Raw genomic sequence first — 17,291 nt, 5'->3', positions numbered from 1 at the left:
TATTCACTTTTTTATTTTTATAAACTAGCCAAAAAATAAAGAACAAGAAAAATTGATACAATTCCCACCACATGTAGCTCCATTGTTAAAAACAGATGCAGCTAGCACATTTATAATTGTCTGAGTAAATGTACTTTTAAATTTAACATAGCAAAACATAAATATGTGAAAAAGCTATCATACATAATACATTTTGTGCTAATACAGTGGTTTCCAAACTATTGAATTACTTGCTCTCTACCTCCCCCTACTCAATAAAACAAAATCCACTATTTTCCTGTGACTTGATAATTTCTAGACAGTTATTTTTCTAAATATGTTCATGGAGGGGTGCCTGGGCGGCTCAGGCTCAGTAGGTTGAGTGTTGAAGTCTTGGTTTTGGCTCCACTCCTTGTCTGAGGTCATGGGCGGTTGAGCTCACACTGTGAGCTCCATGCACAGTGGAGTCTGCTTGTCCCTCTCCCTGCCCCTCCCCTTGCTCACACACGCCCCTCCCAATCAATCAATCAATCAAATCTATTTAAAAATAAATAAATATGTTCATGGAGACACAGAGGTAAGTTTTTATTGCTAATCAGGGGTCAGTCATTTAAATACTTTGTTACAAATGATTAAGGGAATTATATCAAATGACAGGAATTATTTTGTGATGTTATCTAAGAGATAAATGTTTGTATAGAAAAGCTAAGATTCAAGTAGTGTTAGAATTATCTAAAATAAGTGAAAGAAAGCCCTATGGACTATTATTAAAGATTTGGTGTATTTTCTTTTAATCTCTCGCCATCTCTTGCCTTTCCTCCCCTCTCTCTTTTTGTTTCCGCCTTGCAGTTTATTTGTTGAAGAAACGAGGTTATTATTACTGTTAAGGTTGCACAGTATGGATTTTGCTAATTGCATCCCCCATCCCTATGTGTAATATAATGCGTTTTTGGTCTTCTGTATTTCCTGTAAGTTGATAGTTGGACCTTGAGGCTTGGTCACATTGAGGTTCAATTTCTCTCTCTCTTTCTCTGTCTCTCTTTTTTGGAGGGGCAGGGCTGGGAGTGCACATTAGGTCGACTTGTCTCTATTTTTATGATGTTAGCAGTCATTGATAATTATGCTGAGGTCCATTAATTCATTCCAAGCCTCAAAGTGATGGTGATAATTGTTTTATCATTTATTTATTCATTTATTAACTGTGACTATAATTTTTATATTTATGCATGTATTTTATGTGTGTTATATGTGTAGACAAAGATTAATGTGCCCAAGTTTTGCTTTCAGCAAATATTTACATTCCAATCATTGCTTAGAAGGATTCTTTTGTCCTTTTACAGCTACTTGCTAAAAATTAAAGTAAACATAGAATATTCTGGTTTTATTGTACTCTTGAAGGGACTGAATGTCTAAGCTAATTTATTAAAGAATGTATCGTTTCTTGTCTTAACACTTTACTGAAGAATGTATCAGCATTAGAACTGTTATAGACTGAGAAACTTAACAAGAATTTTTTTTATGTTCTTTGAGTTTATAACCCTCACAACCTATTTTAGTCTTTATGGTAATCAACTAGGTAAAGCTCTGAATTAAGCTCCCAGTATTTATGTTCACTGGCAAAATTTTCTCTGAACCTCATGAAACTGTTAATATCCTATTCTAAATATAATACTTTTTTAACAATTGAGCATCATAAAATAAATGAAGTTTTAAGATACATTTAGAATAAGTTCTTTGGTGTGAGTCAGTTTTCCCTGGAATGTCCTGCCCTTGCTGCAGCTGAGGGACAAGTGGGTAAGTGTCCTATATGCTATTAGCTCCTTAAAAAGTTGGTGAGGAGACGTGGAGGTGAGGATTTTGAATACAACCAGCTTTCTAGGTTTAATATCCAACTCACTTTATATTATTTTGAATGAATGTTTGGGCATGAGTTACCGTCCCTTTTTTACAAATAAGAACCCAAACTACAGCTAGGGTAGCCAGATTCCTGGTTCTGGTCCAAAGGCAACTTCTGGTAATGCATTTAGATTTCAGTGATTGTAGTATAATATTCTACTCTACCATACCACCAACTTTCCCCAGCATGAATAAGGTGGAACAGATACCATTTTATGGGTAATGCAGTTAAGGCTCAGAGAGATTTAGTGATTGCCACTCTACTAATAAATGGCTGCACTGGAATTGGAATTCAAGTCTTCCTGATTCCAAGCCCATGTTATTCTCACTACCACAGCCAAATGAAGACAAGAGGAGAAGGCAGAGCGATTATTTAAGGAGTCACTATTATTTCCAGTGAGAGGTGATTGGGGCCTGAAGCAGGCAATGGAAACAAATAAAATTTAAGGGTTTCACTTGCTTTGGTGGCAGATAAGATGTGGGGGTTTAGGGAATAGAATGAATAAAGAAAGATGTGAGTTTCCTGGGTATGTAAATGAACTGTCATGGTGGGAGAAGTAGTGTAGGGGAAGGGTGCCCCTTATTCCTCTTTCTTTGTGCACTGCTGTATGTTGATTGAGGTGTTTGTGGTATATTTGGTTGAAGATATTCAATAGGTACTTGGAAATTCAGGATACTACTCAGATTATTTAATCTTTTGGTAGGGGATACAAGGAAGCTCAGCAGAGGGTATATTCTTAATTCCTTTGTCATATGTTAATCCTATGCCATTTACCTAGTGAGAATTATAAATTCACAGTTCTACCAAGGGGACTACCCTGTGGTTTATGGCCTCACCAAATTCCCTCTGTGTTGGACCCCATGTGCCTAGAATAGTGTTTCTGCCTATATACATATATTCCTGTACTTTTCCTTTTCTAGTGAAGATAAATTAGAAAAAAAACACCGGATGAAAAGACACCAGATGAAAGCATCTGATTTATTAATAGGATTTAATGTTGAGGTTACACAAAATATTTAGTAAAGAAACAGTAGTTAATAGCCAGTATGTTGAAAGAAAGGAGTTCATATATGCAGTTTATGGTCAGATGATATGGCAGTGACTTGTGCATATATCCTGGCACAGTTCCTGCTCTGTGGAAAGTTTGTACAAATAGTAAAGTTGGCAAGTTGACTGTTAGCTACAAGCCAAGAAATTTTACTGAAACAACAAATTAGAATTAGGTACCTATTTTGTGGATGTTTCAGGCCTTACCTATGTGATCTCCCTACTGAGAACTTCAAAGCACATAAAATTAAAAGACACTCTCAATTAGCCCTTATGAAGCAACACAGGTACTTCCTAACTTTCCCTTTTTTTTCTTGATTGTGCAGCTAAATTATAAACTTAAGTGGGTAGGGGAACAGGGAAGGGCTTGATTTCCCCCCCAACCCCCACCCCCCAGAGGTTAACCGTTAGGCCCTGAACCTAGTAGAAAATACTTATTGGTTAAGTCTCTAAATATAAATTTAGTTTGACTCTCTTTGTCATTTACTGAGTAACAAAAATTATTTTATCTTTAGTATCTAGCACTGTGCTAATAATTTATGGAAAATAAAAAATACAGAAAACACAGCCTTGGCCCTTGGGATATGTGCACTCTTGAGTTGGTTTTATTTGTAATTAATTTGGTGACACAATGCTTGAGTTTGTCAGAGGATTTGAGTATCAAGTTATGGACAGAGCTTTAAGTTCTTTGCCTAATAGGAGCGCAAAATAAAAGTTAAATGATGGTACTGTCAACTACAGGTTGCAGAATGACTCTCCAGCAGCCTCTTCGATGTAATATCACTTTAAATTCCATAGGAATAATTCTCATCAAAGAAATGTCCTGTAACAATGAACATTGATTTAAAACCTTTGTTGGTTGGTTTTTTTGTTTTTTAGATTTATTATTTGAGAGTGCGCATGAGCCAGGGAAGCGGGAGAGGGGGAGAATCTCGAGCAGACTCCTTGCTGAGCACAGAGGCTGACACATGTCTTGATCTCACAACCCTGAGATCATGACCTGAGCCAAAAATCAAGAATGGGATGCTTAACTGACTGAGCCACCCAGGCACCCTGGTTGGTTCATTTTTAAAAGCCATAGAATTGGGGACATCTGGGTGGCTCAGTCAGTTAAGTGTCTGCCTCGGCTCAGGTCATGATCCCAGCATCAGGCTCCTTGCTCAGGGGGGAGCCTGCTTCTCCCTCTACCTGCCACTCCCCCTGCTTGTGCTCTCTGTCTCTCTCTCTCTGACAAATAAATAAGTAAAATCTTAAAAAAAAAAAAAAAAAAAGAGCCATAGAATTATAAAGTAGGAAAGACATAGAACTTCTAGTCCCATTCCTTCTTTTTTCGTACATAGAAAGGGATCCCAGAGTGTTTGTTTCATTGAGCTTTGTCTAAATTATCCCAGCTATCTAGACACAAAGCAGGAACTAGAACATGGGTTTTTGACTTCATGGCTTCCTCTTATATAATGTATTGTTATTTATGTCTATGTGCATTAATTGAAGGTATATATATTATTACCGTATTTACTCATTTTGTTTTTTATATTATTCCAGCAAAAGAAAAGTTATCTCCAATTACAAAAAAAAGTGACTTACCTAATGTCACATACTAAGAAATTAGCAAAACTAGAACTAGAACCCAGATCCTCTGTATCCTAGTACATTGAATCTTTCACAATACCAGGCTTTTTCTCCATATTGTTGTCATTAGTCTTATTTACAAATTATTCCTACTAGGAAGCTTAGTCAAACTGAGAACATTTTCAAGAAAGAGTGATGGACTTTGTTGTAAGGAGGAAATCCAGCCTTCTCTTGTAGCATAATTTCAGTTTTCTGGATGGTTCTCATAAATTTGGCTCTATTCCATTTGAAATTTGAATTTACCACTTACTAGAGTTTGAGGCTAGAGGACAATCCAACAAAGTTATGGAATTGAATTGGTCTGTAAGTAGTAACTGCTTTCATTCACAAGAAGATAGTGTTTAAAAATAAAAAAAAAAACTTTATTAAATGTAGTTATATGTATAACCTTTTTCTTTAAGTTTTTGTTGAAGTGTAATACACATCTAAAAACATGCACATAATTAGCCTACAGTTTGATGAATTTTCACAACTGAACACACACTATAACCAGCATCCAGTTTGAGATCGTTATCAGCTGCCCAGATATTCCCCTTACATTCTCCTCTAGCTACTACCCCAATCCTGCTGCCCCTAAAGAGTAACCACTATAAAGATGAGGTCAGGTATTTCATTAGTCAGGGTTGCCCTATTTTTTTTTGTCTTTGCTGAAATATGAAGAGGTTGAGAAAAGAACAATTTCTGGGGTGCCTGGGTGGCGCAGTCAGTTGAGCGTCCCAACTCTTGATTTCAGCTCGGATCATGGTCTCAGGGTCATGGTATCAAGCCCCATGTTGGGCTCTGTGCTCAGCATGGAGTCTGCTTCTCCCACTCCCTCTGCTCCTCCCCACACTTGCGTGCTCTCTCTCTCTCAAATAAATAAATAAATAAAATCTTTTTTTTAAGAACAATTTCTGCCCTTATCAATACAATAATAATTGCTAAAGAAAAAAAAACAGAATTTTTTCATTATCAAGGCATATTTACCAATTTGGTATTCAATCAGAGTTATACTGGGCAATTTAGATCTTTTGTGCAGCTTTGGAAACATCCCAGAGTCTCTATAACAGCTTTTGTCTTCTGGTACAAAACACAAAATAAGCAAGAAAGATAAGAATTGATGTAGGGCATTGTGTGCCCCCCACACCCTCATGGTTATTACCCACTATGGAGGAAGCACAAAGGAATGACTGTAATGCTCTAATGCAGAACTGTGGTTGAGGAATCACTGATATGTTCTGGGTTTTTTTGTGTATAGTCTCTGAATACTGAAGATTAATATCAATAATTAGAATTCCATGCGCAACTTTTAATTCTCCACCTTCCATGTGAAATCTAACTGCTGTTTCCCATAAGTTAAAAAGAATTGGTTGAAATTCTTCCATCTTGATTTAAAATCTTTTACCTATAACACTGTCTTCACTTCCTCTATTTCTTATCAGGACCCCTGAACAGTGTCCCAGCGTTGTTTCATTGCTGTCAGAGAGTTACAATCCTCACGTGCGTTATGGAGCTGCTATGGCCCTGGGCATCTGCTGTGCCGGTACAGGAAACAAGGTAAAGCCCAAAGCCACTGGGGTCAGTTCTTTCCTGGCACCAGACTGTTTTCCCTAGCAGAAAAGTTGGTATAACCACTGTAAAAATGCAAGTGTGGTGTGATCTATGAGAGTTAACTTGTCTCGCACAGCTTCCCAGAACTTCCTTCCTCACTTGACCATGGTTGCTCAAAGCGAGTTAAGAACAAACCACCACATTGCGTGGGTGACCAAACAGTGCTGTTGAATTTCTTTTTGAAAGCATTGATTTCTTTAAAAAAAAAAAAAAAAAAATTCTTTAAAGAGTTAGTCTGGTCACTTAACATGGTAATTTATATGTTTAATTGGCATTATTAGGAATCAAGGTTCTTGTATGAGACCACCAAAATCAGCTAACTTGGATTCTTTTTTTTGTTTGTTTTTGTTTTAAGCAAATCACTTAACTGCTATTTGCCTGATTCTCCTCACAAATCTAATAGGTAACGTGATATTTGTTAAATCTTCAAAAGTGACAAAATAAAGAGTTGGGTTAGGCAAGCAGATGACTGTAAAATACAATTCATCGTGAGATTCATAAAGAAATGTGCTGTTGCTTGAACAAGTATCCTTTCGCAGCAATGGCATAATCATCACATTTTTGCCTTTCATAGCACAAACGTACACACATTCACCACCCCCCAAAACATGAACTTTTCTTTTAATGGAGTCCATGTGTGCATGGGTATGTGTGTGTATGAGAGAGAGAGAGAGAACACAAACATAATGAGAATAGTGAGAACATAAAGAACAAGAGTAGAGCTAGGTTATGCTTCCAATGTCTTTATATCAGAGGAGGAGTAATTTTTTTATCCTCTCTTGTCCACAATAAAATAAAATAAAACGCAGTTATTTATTGATTGAGTCCAGGAATTAAATTTTAATTTGCTTCACTTTTTCTCTAATAAAGAGTATTAATATTGGATACAAATAACTTTTTCTAGTCACATAAAACATTACTGAAACTAGAAATTAAAATGGGCGTTTTCACTATATGTGAAAAAATTGCATAAAAATTTAGAGAGACATCCCCTTCCAGTATTCTGATTCATCTCCTTACCCTGCTTTATTTTTTCTTCATAGGACTTATCACCACCTGACATATTTTTACACCTATTTATTTTATGTCTCCTCTGCCCTGAAATGTAAGGTCCCTAAGAACAGAATGTTCACTGCTAGAAGCTAAAGTGAGACCAGGCACATAGTAGGCGTTCGGTAAATATTTGTCAAATCAGTGATGGAGGGGAAGATCCTTTAAGGATATGATGGAGATTTGTTTTTAAGTGTTTTCTTTTGTGGGAGAATTTCTTACATGAGAATGTATCTTCAGTTTTATTAGAAATATCATTGGGTTTATAAAATACCAGTTTATAGAAATTGGCCTTCATTTTTTTTCTGGAACACATCTGTAAACAAAGGAAAATTATAGTTGGATGTTTTATGAAGTATTTTCCCCCTCAGGTCTTCAGTAGACATTTAGGTCAAGCCTCGTAAGTTAAATGTATATTAGATTTTTTTTCTTTCCAGATTACTCTAAACTTGATATGATATGTAGGAGCAAATGTTCTTTGAGACACAGCATCTGGCAAGTTAATTCAATGAAAAATTTTTATTACTCATACTAAGCAAGTCTGCTTTATTCCTAGATAGTTTGTGTGATCTATATAACTATACCTATCTGACCAAGGTTTGGTGCTTTATTTTTATTTCTTAAAAACTCAAAGCACTTTTTTATTCTAAAATATATCTTTGAGGTTATATCACATACCTTAAAGACCAAGTTAGTGTCTTTTAACTTATAAGTTGGAAATTTGGTTATATTTTTATCATGACTACCTCATAAACAGTATTGACAATACTATGAGTAGTGTCACATTTTTCACTGAAATGGAAAGAAAATACATTTATCTGGTATGTATATTATCTGTTAACAGCTCTGATTTTTAAAATAAATGAATCCACATGTAAAGAAATCGGAAGTTGTTTTCTTAAAAGAAAGAATTCAACTTATTTTTTCTTTCCTTGGCCTTGAAACAGGATATTTAAGAAGTGGCATACTGTGTTAAATAAATTTGATAATTTTGTAAACCCATTGCTTTGTTCCTCCGGATTTATACCTACCAATGACCTTATAAGGAATGTTATAAAGTGGCACTTAACATTAATCTCATTTTCTCTTACCTTCTTTTTTACTTCTTTTACTTCAAAACAGGAACACGCATGTATCTACAAGCTTCCTTCTCACTTACCATCAATTATATTGAAACTAAAAGCATTCTCAGTTGCAAGTAGTCTTTAATGAACTCACTACAATGTCAGAGGAAAATACTGACTTAGAATAACAGTAACTAATTTGAAAATCCCGCTATACCAGCTTAATTTAAACTTTTTTCTAATGCTTTCAGGAGGCAATTAATTTGTTAGAACCGATGACAAATGACCCTGTGAACTATGTGAGGCAAGGAGCTCTGATAGCCTCAGCTCTCATCATGATCCAGCAGACTGAAATCACTTGTCCAAAGGTGAGCAAATGAAAAAATTCTCCAGAAGAGAGCTGGTTCAGGCTTTTCTTTAGTAACTTACCTTCTTTTAAGGACATTTTTACCTCAAATGTAGTGGACACTAAACTCAAAGGAAGTAAAAAAGGTGGGTAAAAGAGATAACTTTAATTATATAATCCTCTTTAAATGCATTTTTTACAGATTTATAGTCACTTTGTTAATTCAACTATTTAGCCATACTTGAAAAATTAGAACTTACAGGTTGATGAAATCATAAAAATGAACTTTAATTTTTGCCTCCTACTGTCCTTTTAAAATGCGTTTAGCAGGATAACTTGTTCCTCTGATACAGGATGCAAACTCAGGCAGTCCATGACTTTTTGATTCATCTTTCTGAGGCAATAAAAAGTCCTACATTCACTTTATATGGTATATACAATCTCAGTTTAGAAATGAGTATATCCAGATTCTCTGTTAGAATGTCAGTGCCCCCCTGGGAGTAGGGCAGGGTTTCACATGGCTCCAGGAAGGCTTTCCTTCCTCACCCACATCCGTTCACAGAACCAGTCCTGCATATTTTGCCCTTGTAGCTAGGAGTATAATATATGGTTCTCAGTGTAGCTTTGCCTGCCCTGTCCCTCTCCTTCCTCCTCTCTGTCTTCTTCTCCCTCCTCTTCATCTCCCTCACCCTCTCTGCTAGTTACCTCCGTGGACAGCTAATGCCTCTTAACTTTTTGTGTCAGATGTCAGTGCACAGTAACCACTGATCTTATTAAGCTCTCCACGTGGTCCCTCTGAAGCCCATCTTTAGGCTTGGAGTGAGGGGGAAAGACCCACAGCTCAGCTTTCCCCACAGAAATCCCCCTCACACATCCTCCTGCAGTTCACTTCTCATAGATACCCTGTGGCTGGCTCCCAGCAAAGATTTTGAGACATCTATTTTAAAATTTCCTCATGACAGTCTCCCAGACATCGTGTTAGAGTATGATATCTAATGTATCTTGGCACCTCAGCCAAAATTTCTCATTTTGTTGAGAAAATGCACAGATCTTATTCACATGTACTAAAAATTACCATTTTTGATGTATTAAATAGGTGTGTGTAGCTTATGCAATAATTTCAGAACTTTTTATTCTTAACTTGAAATTAGAGCATTTAATAGTTTTGTATTAATTTTGCTTCTATTTGAGAAAAAATAAAAAAATTGACAACTAGAAAAACCATTGGCATACTGCCTTCTGCCTCATCAAGCAAATGTAAAACATCCTCATTTTCAGCAAAGTAGATTGATGGGGGGAGGGAGGGTGGAGAAGAGAAAAATTTCCAGAACTCATTGATTATTCATTCTCATTTTATGGAACTTTGTTTAATAGATTCCCATTTCTAATGGGAATCATTTTTATTTTTTTATTTCATTTTTATTTTTATCATTTTTATTTCATTTATCCAGTGCTGCTCTGTCAAAATCATTTGTAAGACTTCCAAAAATTGGATTATTGCAAAAATAGAATCCCAACTTCTCATTCTGTTTTAATAGTATATCACTTCATATATCTTCTAGAACATAAACATCTTTTCAGAGGGTCCACATTTCTTTTTGGCTTTTGTTTTTAAATATAGCAGTTATAATATGAATAGCTTTTGCATCTTTTATTTCTGCTTTTGATCTTTTGAGCTTTATCAGCTGGGGGTTATCCAACTGAGTAATGTTAAAGTAGGAAGTTTAGGCCATGGAATGCACTTCCCCTAACAGTAATATATAGATATTTACTCACTTTGACCTCACATGTTGCTTTCATGTTATTTGTATTGTGAACAAGACAAATAGTTTACTATCTTTTCATCCTCTGCTGTAGGATTTTGTTGATTTTTCAACCATAAACTCTGCACCAACACTGGCAGGGTCCTTTGGAATGGGGATAGGCTAGGGTGGGATGTGTAGTTTGAAAAAGCATTCAACTATTTATTCTAATAGATAAAACTTTTTCACATTTAGAAAAAGTGAAAAAATACAGAATTTAAATAATCAGTATTTTTTAATCATTCCGTAAAATGCCGTTGAACCAAGTCTTAGCTGATGTGAATACATAGGGAGCCCTTCCATCTTCAGCTTGTATCAGAATCTTGAGTATTAATTAAGAATGTCGAAATGCAATTATAGCTGCTAGCTATTGCCATTAATGTAAGCTCCGTGGGGAAAGTTAAATCTGTACCCTACCGACTCTGAAAGCAAAGCTGTGCATGCCAGTGTAAAGCTCCAGTATTTTTTCAGGAAACACTGTTCCTTAGAGGGAAATTGTTAACTCAGCTCATGAATTCTTAAAGTTTGAGTTCTGTTTCGTTGTTTTCTGCTATTAAGCATGCAATAAAGACTTCTGTGGACTGTCAAGTTTATATCATCTCTCTTTTATCTGATAATTGCTAACAAGACAACTTGATATTCTTTTGGAATGGTATGTGACATTTTGCTGAAAAGAAAAAGCTGTTAACTGGGGCGCCTGGGTGGCTCAGTCGTTAAGCGTCTGCCTTTGGCTCAGGTCATGATCTCGGGGTCCTGGGATCGAGCCCCGCATCGGGCTCCCTGCTCCGCGGGAAGCCTGCTTCTCCCTCTCCCACTCCCCCTGCTTGTGTTTCCTCTCTCGCTGTGTCTCTGTGAAATAAATAAAATCTTTAAAAAAAAAAAAAAAGAAAGAAAAAAAAGAAAAAGCTGTTCACAAGCTTGAAGAGGGGCGCCTGGGTGGCTCAGTCCGTTAAGCGTCTGACTCTTGGTTTCGGCTCAGATCCTGATCTCGCAGTCATGGGATTGAGCCCCTCTTGTCAGGCTCCGTGCTCAGCATGGAATTGGCTTCAAATTCTCTCTCCCTCTCCCTCCCCCTCTACCCTTCCATGCACACACTCCTTTCTCTTTCTCAAATAAATAAGTAAAATCTAAAAAAAAAAAAAAAAAAAAAGCTTAAAGAGAAGTTCTCAAGACTACAGAGTCCTAGTAACAAGGTTGCAAACAGGTACAGGAAATCAAGTGGAAGTAAAATGGAGATGAAGTCTTAATTTCATCAAGACTTACATAACCACTCCTCAGGGGAATCCAAAAGGGACATTTCTCAGATAGTTTGTGAAATTCACAATGGAAAGTTCCAAAGGAGGTATTTTATGTAAGCATGACATACATCACATCCTTTTGCAGAATGCTGTCTTAATGCTTAGTTCTATACACTGTGGTCTCAGTTTAAGTAATTCCAGTGCATCTTTGCTTTCTTCTTCTGCCAGTTTTTTTGTTCACTCACTCTCAACAACATAGACCCAGGAACATGTATACACCCCTGGGTGATTACAAACCCAATTTAGAAAGCCCTTAGACCAGAGATTCAAAACCATTTAACTAGAATAATGTGCTTTTTATAGGTCTTTGGAACTATTTTCACTCAAGAACAAACTCTACTCTTTATGAAGGATCTATCTTTTATTTTCCTTGTTAAATGAAATCCACCTTTAGCATTTTTGAACATGTATATTATTATCATGTACAGAATCGGATAAAAATATTACAGTGTAAAAATAAAATCTCTGGTGCTCCTCCTTGCCTAATATCATCTGGCCTAAGGTTACCTGCTGTGGGTAAGTAACCACAACTGACAGGTACTCTTTTGGCAGTAGGATCATGTTTGGCCAAGCTTGATAAGCTTTTGCATTTCTAAAATCACAATTTGAGTAGATTAGGCTTTTGTGAGCCATCATGGGGACCTAGAAGTATTTCTATGAAGAAATCTTTGAACTTCTATAAGATGAAATTATAAGAATGAAATTTTGTATTATAAGCATAGCATAACACATTTATAAATGGTAATCTATATTACCATACTATTGCCTTAAGGTAGGAACTTGGACTCTAACAATGTCAGTGATAATATAAAGAAAGGGCTACAAGCAACTACCATAAACAAAATAATACTCGTAAAACTGAGAAGGGAGCTAAAAACATCATTTGGTATATTGATAATGGGGAAATCATGATAACATTGACAATATCTTAAAAGAAGAATAAAGATAATTTTTGTTTTAGGCATGTTGAGTTTGAGATGATAGCAAGTCAGCTGGAGATAAGATGAGAGCAAAGGAGAAAAGTCAGAACTGAAGGTAGAGATTTGGGAACTAACCACAAAGAAATTATGTAAGTCCATAGCCCTCTATCTGCAGTTCTAAATCCAAAACCTCTGAAGAGAGGTTTGTTTATTTTTAAGGACTCATTTGGCTGTAAAACTTGAACTAATATGAACTCATTTATAGCCTTTATCCCATTTAGTGTTAATATTCAGTCATTTAGCTGCTTTTTGAAATATGGATTCGTTTGATTATAGGTTATTTTCCCCATGCTCCATTGAGAATATTGCATAATGTATGGTATATACACCATGTTATCTTTGTAAAATCTGAATTCCAAAATTCATCTGGCCTCAAGGATTTCATGGAAGAAGTTACAGACCTATAGTTGAAGTCGTAAGAGCAGATGTAATGTCAGAGAAAGAGAAAAGAAAGACAACTTCAAAACTGATCCTTGATGTGCTGTTTTATTTCTATATGCAGGAAAATAGAAGAAAATTGAAAGGAAACATACCCAGTTGATAAGTACCAACAGAAATAACCCCAAAGAACTTTTATTTCCTTCTCCCCATTTTTTTTTCTGAAAGTGTTTTTTTCCCCCAGCAGTATAAGGTATAGAGTTTAAAAATATGATGAATGTTAAAAATGCATGAATTTGGAGAAGGTAGATTTTTAGATAATCATATATAGCAGAATGAATGCATGGATCACAGGATTGCTTAGAATTTGTCTTTTCTGTGAGACTATAGTAATATAAAATGAGAAATAAATGTTTTTCTCCCACAAATTGTATGGGGGCACCATACTGTTCATAACAGTGAAATTGAACCAGGAAATCATGATCCTCACCATGATTGCAGTTAGTTGCTTGATCACAAACAAGCCAGTCATTTCACCTATTTTACTTCAGTTTCCCATCCGTAAGTACAGGGAGTACATGATCTCAAAATTGCCTTCAAATTTAAGATACTATCCTAACCTACTAAAATAATAATTCTTTATGAAGAATCATAAACATGAGAATTGTTACTGCTCCATAAGTAGTAAAATGTGAGGAAAAGAATTTTTAAATGATAAACAGGAAATAGCTCTTTGAAGTAGTCTACTTAACTGGATAATCCTATTACATATTTGTATTGATTTTTTTTAATCCATCTTTCAGTTTCACTGAATGTTTGATTTCCTATTGTTTTGGGTGTGATTTTATATTTAAATTCTTCCTCATATTGTACATACAGTGCTTTGTCCAGTGTTACTTTTTATAAGTTCATGACATATTTCATAAACCTTTAAGCACATAAAATTTCCATCCTATATAAGGTAATGTAAGTGTTCATCTAAAATAAGTTCAGAATCAAAGGAATTTGATCTGTTGAACCAGAGTAAAAGCATCAAACCTTAGGATTTTTAAAACTAGAAGGGAATTTTATGATGATCTAGTCATGCTGGTTTTACAGTTAAGGAAAATAAGACCTAGAGAAGTAAATGGCTCACTAATGGTTATATGCTAGGTAATGGCAGGGTGAGTTCATTGTTTTCCCATCACATTTTTTAGCAGTATTATGTTGCAGAGATAATAGTCAAGGGGGACTGGTAGGGTTCTGCCACAGTATGGTAGGATAGCCATGCTTACTGAACTATAAAACGCTGTTTACACATTACATTACATATATATTGCATCATATAATCCTTACAGCAGCTGTGTAAGATAGGTTCTACAATCCCTATAGGGATGAAGAGACTGAAGCACATGAAAGCTAAAAACTTCCTAAACAGCTTATTGAAGCAGAGATATTTATAAGCCAGGTTGTCTGATTCTGTATTACCCTGCACAGCATGGCCTCCAAGACCAAGACAAGTGAAGAGGGGAAGAGATTCTGAAAGAATATGTCATGCAAGTAAGGTCATTATATTAGGAAACTCAAAAATTCGATATTCTCTGCTTGGGGCAGATTTGGGGAGCTCCATGATCATGTGCTTCTTGAACAAGCAGACTTCATCCTGGGTGCCTACCACTTGAAAAGCACTGGTGGGAAAACAGAGAAGTGTAAGACATGGAGGAAGCATAAAACAGTTCCCTTATTGTCACTCAAACAGTTTTAAAGCAATCACAAATATATTGATAACATGTATTTTATAAATTTTATTTTCTAATTGTAAAAGTAATATATATTAGTTTAGGAATGCAGAAAAGAATAAAGAAAAATTACTAATAATCCTACCATAAGTGAGTTAGCACATGTTCCATTTTGGTGTGTTTTTTTGACAAGAATAATTACCGTGACATGTTCTCAAAAAATTAATACGTGTGTGTAATGAATATCTTGATGTGAATATACACTAAATCCAAAATATGCCTCACACATCTTCAGTAAAGGGTGGTTTACTTGAGGATAGAATTGAAGGATTATGCCTGCTAGGAAATCTATAAGAGTGATGGTAAGCAAAGTAGCTGTTTTTCACAGTACAATGAAAGCTTCAATGTAACTGTTTAAGCCTGCTGACTAACAGTGGTGCAGTACGAAATCACATTCAACATTCCCATGAGTCTGAATCATCCACTGTGGAATGAGGATTGAAAACAGAACTGGTGCTCCCACACCAGAAAAGTCATAACACCCATGATTTCAAACATGGAACTTTTGCTGCCTTGAAATCTGGTTTGTATCTCTCTCTTTTTGAATGTTGTGAATTTCAGAGCTCAAGTTTCATTATAATTTGAACAATCTGTTTTCCCTGGTCTGAAATGACACCACAAATGAATATTGATATGACTATAATTCTTTTGCATGTTCCTTCAGGTGAATCAGTTCAGACAGCTGTATTCCAAAGTCATCAATGATAAACATGATGATGTCATGGCTAAGTTTGGCGCTATTTTGGCGCAGGGCATACTGGATGCAGGTAAATGTTAAATCTTCCAGATGTATTTATCCATTTAAACTAACTCTGATGAAGTAACTATCTGCTCTAACTATATGACATAGTAGAAACTGGGGAGGGCGCCTGGGTGGCTCAGTTGGTTAAGCGACTGTCTTCGGCTCAGGTCATGATCCCAGGGTCCTGGGATCGAGTCCCGCATCGGGCTCCCTGCTCTGCAGGGAGCCTGCTTCTCCCTCTCCCACTCCCCCTGCTTGTGTTCCCTCTCTCACTGTGTCTCTGTCTGTCAAATAAATAAATAAAATCTTTAAATAAATAAATAAATAAATAAAAATTGAAATTAAAAAAAGAAACTGGGGAAATTATTTGGGGAATTATTGGGGAAATTTTCTGGGGGGAAATTATTCCTGGAGAAAACATGGAGCCTATACATTATCTTTTTTTTTTTTAGATTTATTTGAGAGAGAGAGAATGAGAGAGAGCACATGAGAGGGGGGAGGGTCAGAGGGAGAAGCAGGGAGCCCGATGTGGGACTCGATCCCGGGACTCCAGGATCATGACCTGAGCCGAAGGCAGTCGCTTAACCAACTGAGCCACCCAGGCGCCCAACATGGAGCCTATAGTTCATAGAACTTGACACTGAATTGGCTGGGTTTTATCAGTCCCTAGTTTACATTCAAGTCCATTTTCTATGGGTTTTGACAAATGCATAAATATATATCCACTATTACATCATAGGCAATAGTTTCACTGCCCTAGAAATCCTCTGTGTTCCACCTTTTCATCTCTCCCTCCTTCTGCACAACCCCCTGGCAACCACTGATCTTTTTATTGTCCCTATAACTTTAGTTTTCCCCTTTCCAGAGTATTATACAGCTGGAATCATACAGTATGTAGCCATCTGAGATTGGCTACTTTGGGTAATTGGTTTTTAAATAGGATTTAGGAGTAACGTTTTACTACTCCATAATCTATTTCTTTTAGCTGCCAGTTTTTGAGGTTTGTAGTTTTATATACAACCCTTTACTTGTTCATTCAGTACAACTGTAGTTTTTTGCTGGTTTCTGCTATATTATTTGTGAAGAATTAGGGGAGGATACTTCTCTGTTTCAGCTTTATTCTACCATCTTTACTAGAAGTCCTCTCTCTCCCTCCCTTCCTTCCCCTTTCAGCTCCTCTCTCCCTTCACTGCCTTTTGTATCTCTGAATTGTCGTGGACCAATCAAGTTTTGATGCTTCTTTCCGTTTCTTTTTATTTATTATGTTTTTTGCCTTACTTATTTTAGTGTTATTTAGTACATAAAAGTTCTGTACTGTTGTGTTCACTATTACAAGCAAAATTATTCTTTCACCCCTTTTCACTTTGTCAATATCCTGTCCTCCTACAAACTGCTGCAACTGCATTAGAAAAAACGTGTAGTCCTGCAGTCTGGCTCTCAGAAGTTAGTGTTAATGGAGGAACTCTGGAGGTCAACTTCAAAGGAATGAGTGAAGTTGAAGTTGATGAGAATTCACTCAATGATTTGGTCTCTTCAGGGAGAAGAGCCAAAGATTAAGATTTATGATTGAAGTTTGTAAAACTGTGTAAACACTACCAACAGGATAAACTCTTTCTTGTTTTGTATTAAATCTCAGACTATTAGAACAAAAGGCTAGTTTAGTTTCTAAGTCTGAAGAAAATGGGTTTCATTGAAATAAAAGGAATTCAGC

The 17,291-nt window shown here is 36.1% G+C and overlaps 1 protein-coding gene across 1 annotated transcript in view; it reads left to right on the top strand.

The window, feature by feature from the left end:
* PSMD1 (proteasome 26S subunit, non-ATPase 1) overlaps window positions 1-17,291 on the top strand; it is a 91,663-nt gene that overhangs the window by 61,779 nt on the left and 12,593 nt on the right. Inside the window, exons 17-19 of the mRNA XM_035006903.1 lie at window positions 5,974-6,088; window positions 8,508-8,624; window positions 15,503-15,605. Coding sequence (XP_034862794.1) covers window positions 5,974-6,088; window positions 8,508-8,624; window positions 15,503-15,605 — 335 coding nt within the window. The remainder of the gene's footprint in view (window positions 1-5,973; window positions 6,089-8,507; window positions 8,625-15,502; window positions 15,606-17,291) is intronic.

Source organism: Mirounga leonina, unplaced genomic scaffold (genome assembly GCF_011800145.1).
Source record: "Mirounga leonina isolate KUSES-001 unplaced genomic scaffold, KU_Mleo_1.0 Mir_151, whole genome shotgun sequence".
NCBI lineage: Eukaryota > Metazoa > Chordata > Mammalia > Carnivora > Phocidae > Mirounga > Mirounga leonina.
This window is presented reverse-complemented; position numbering and strand designations above follow the sequence as displayed.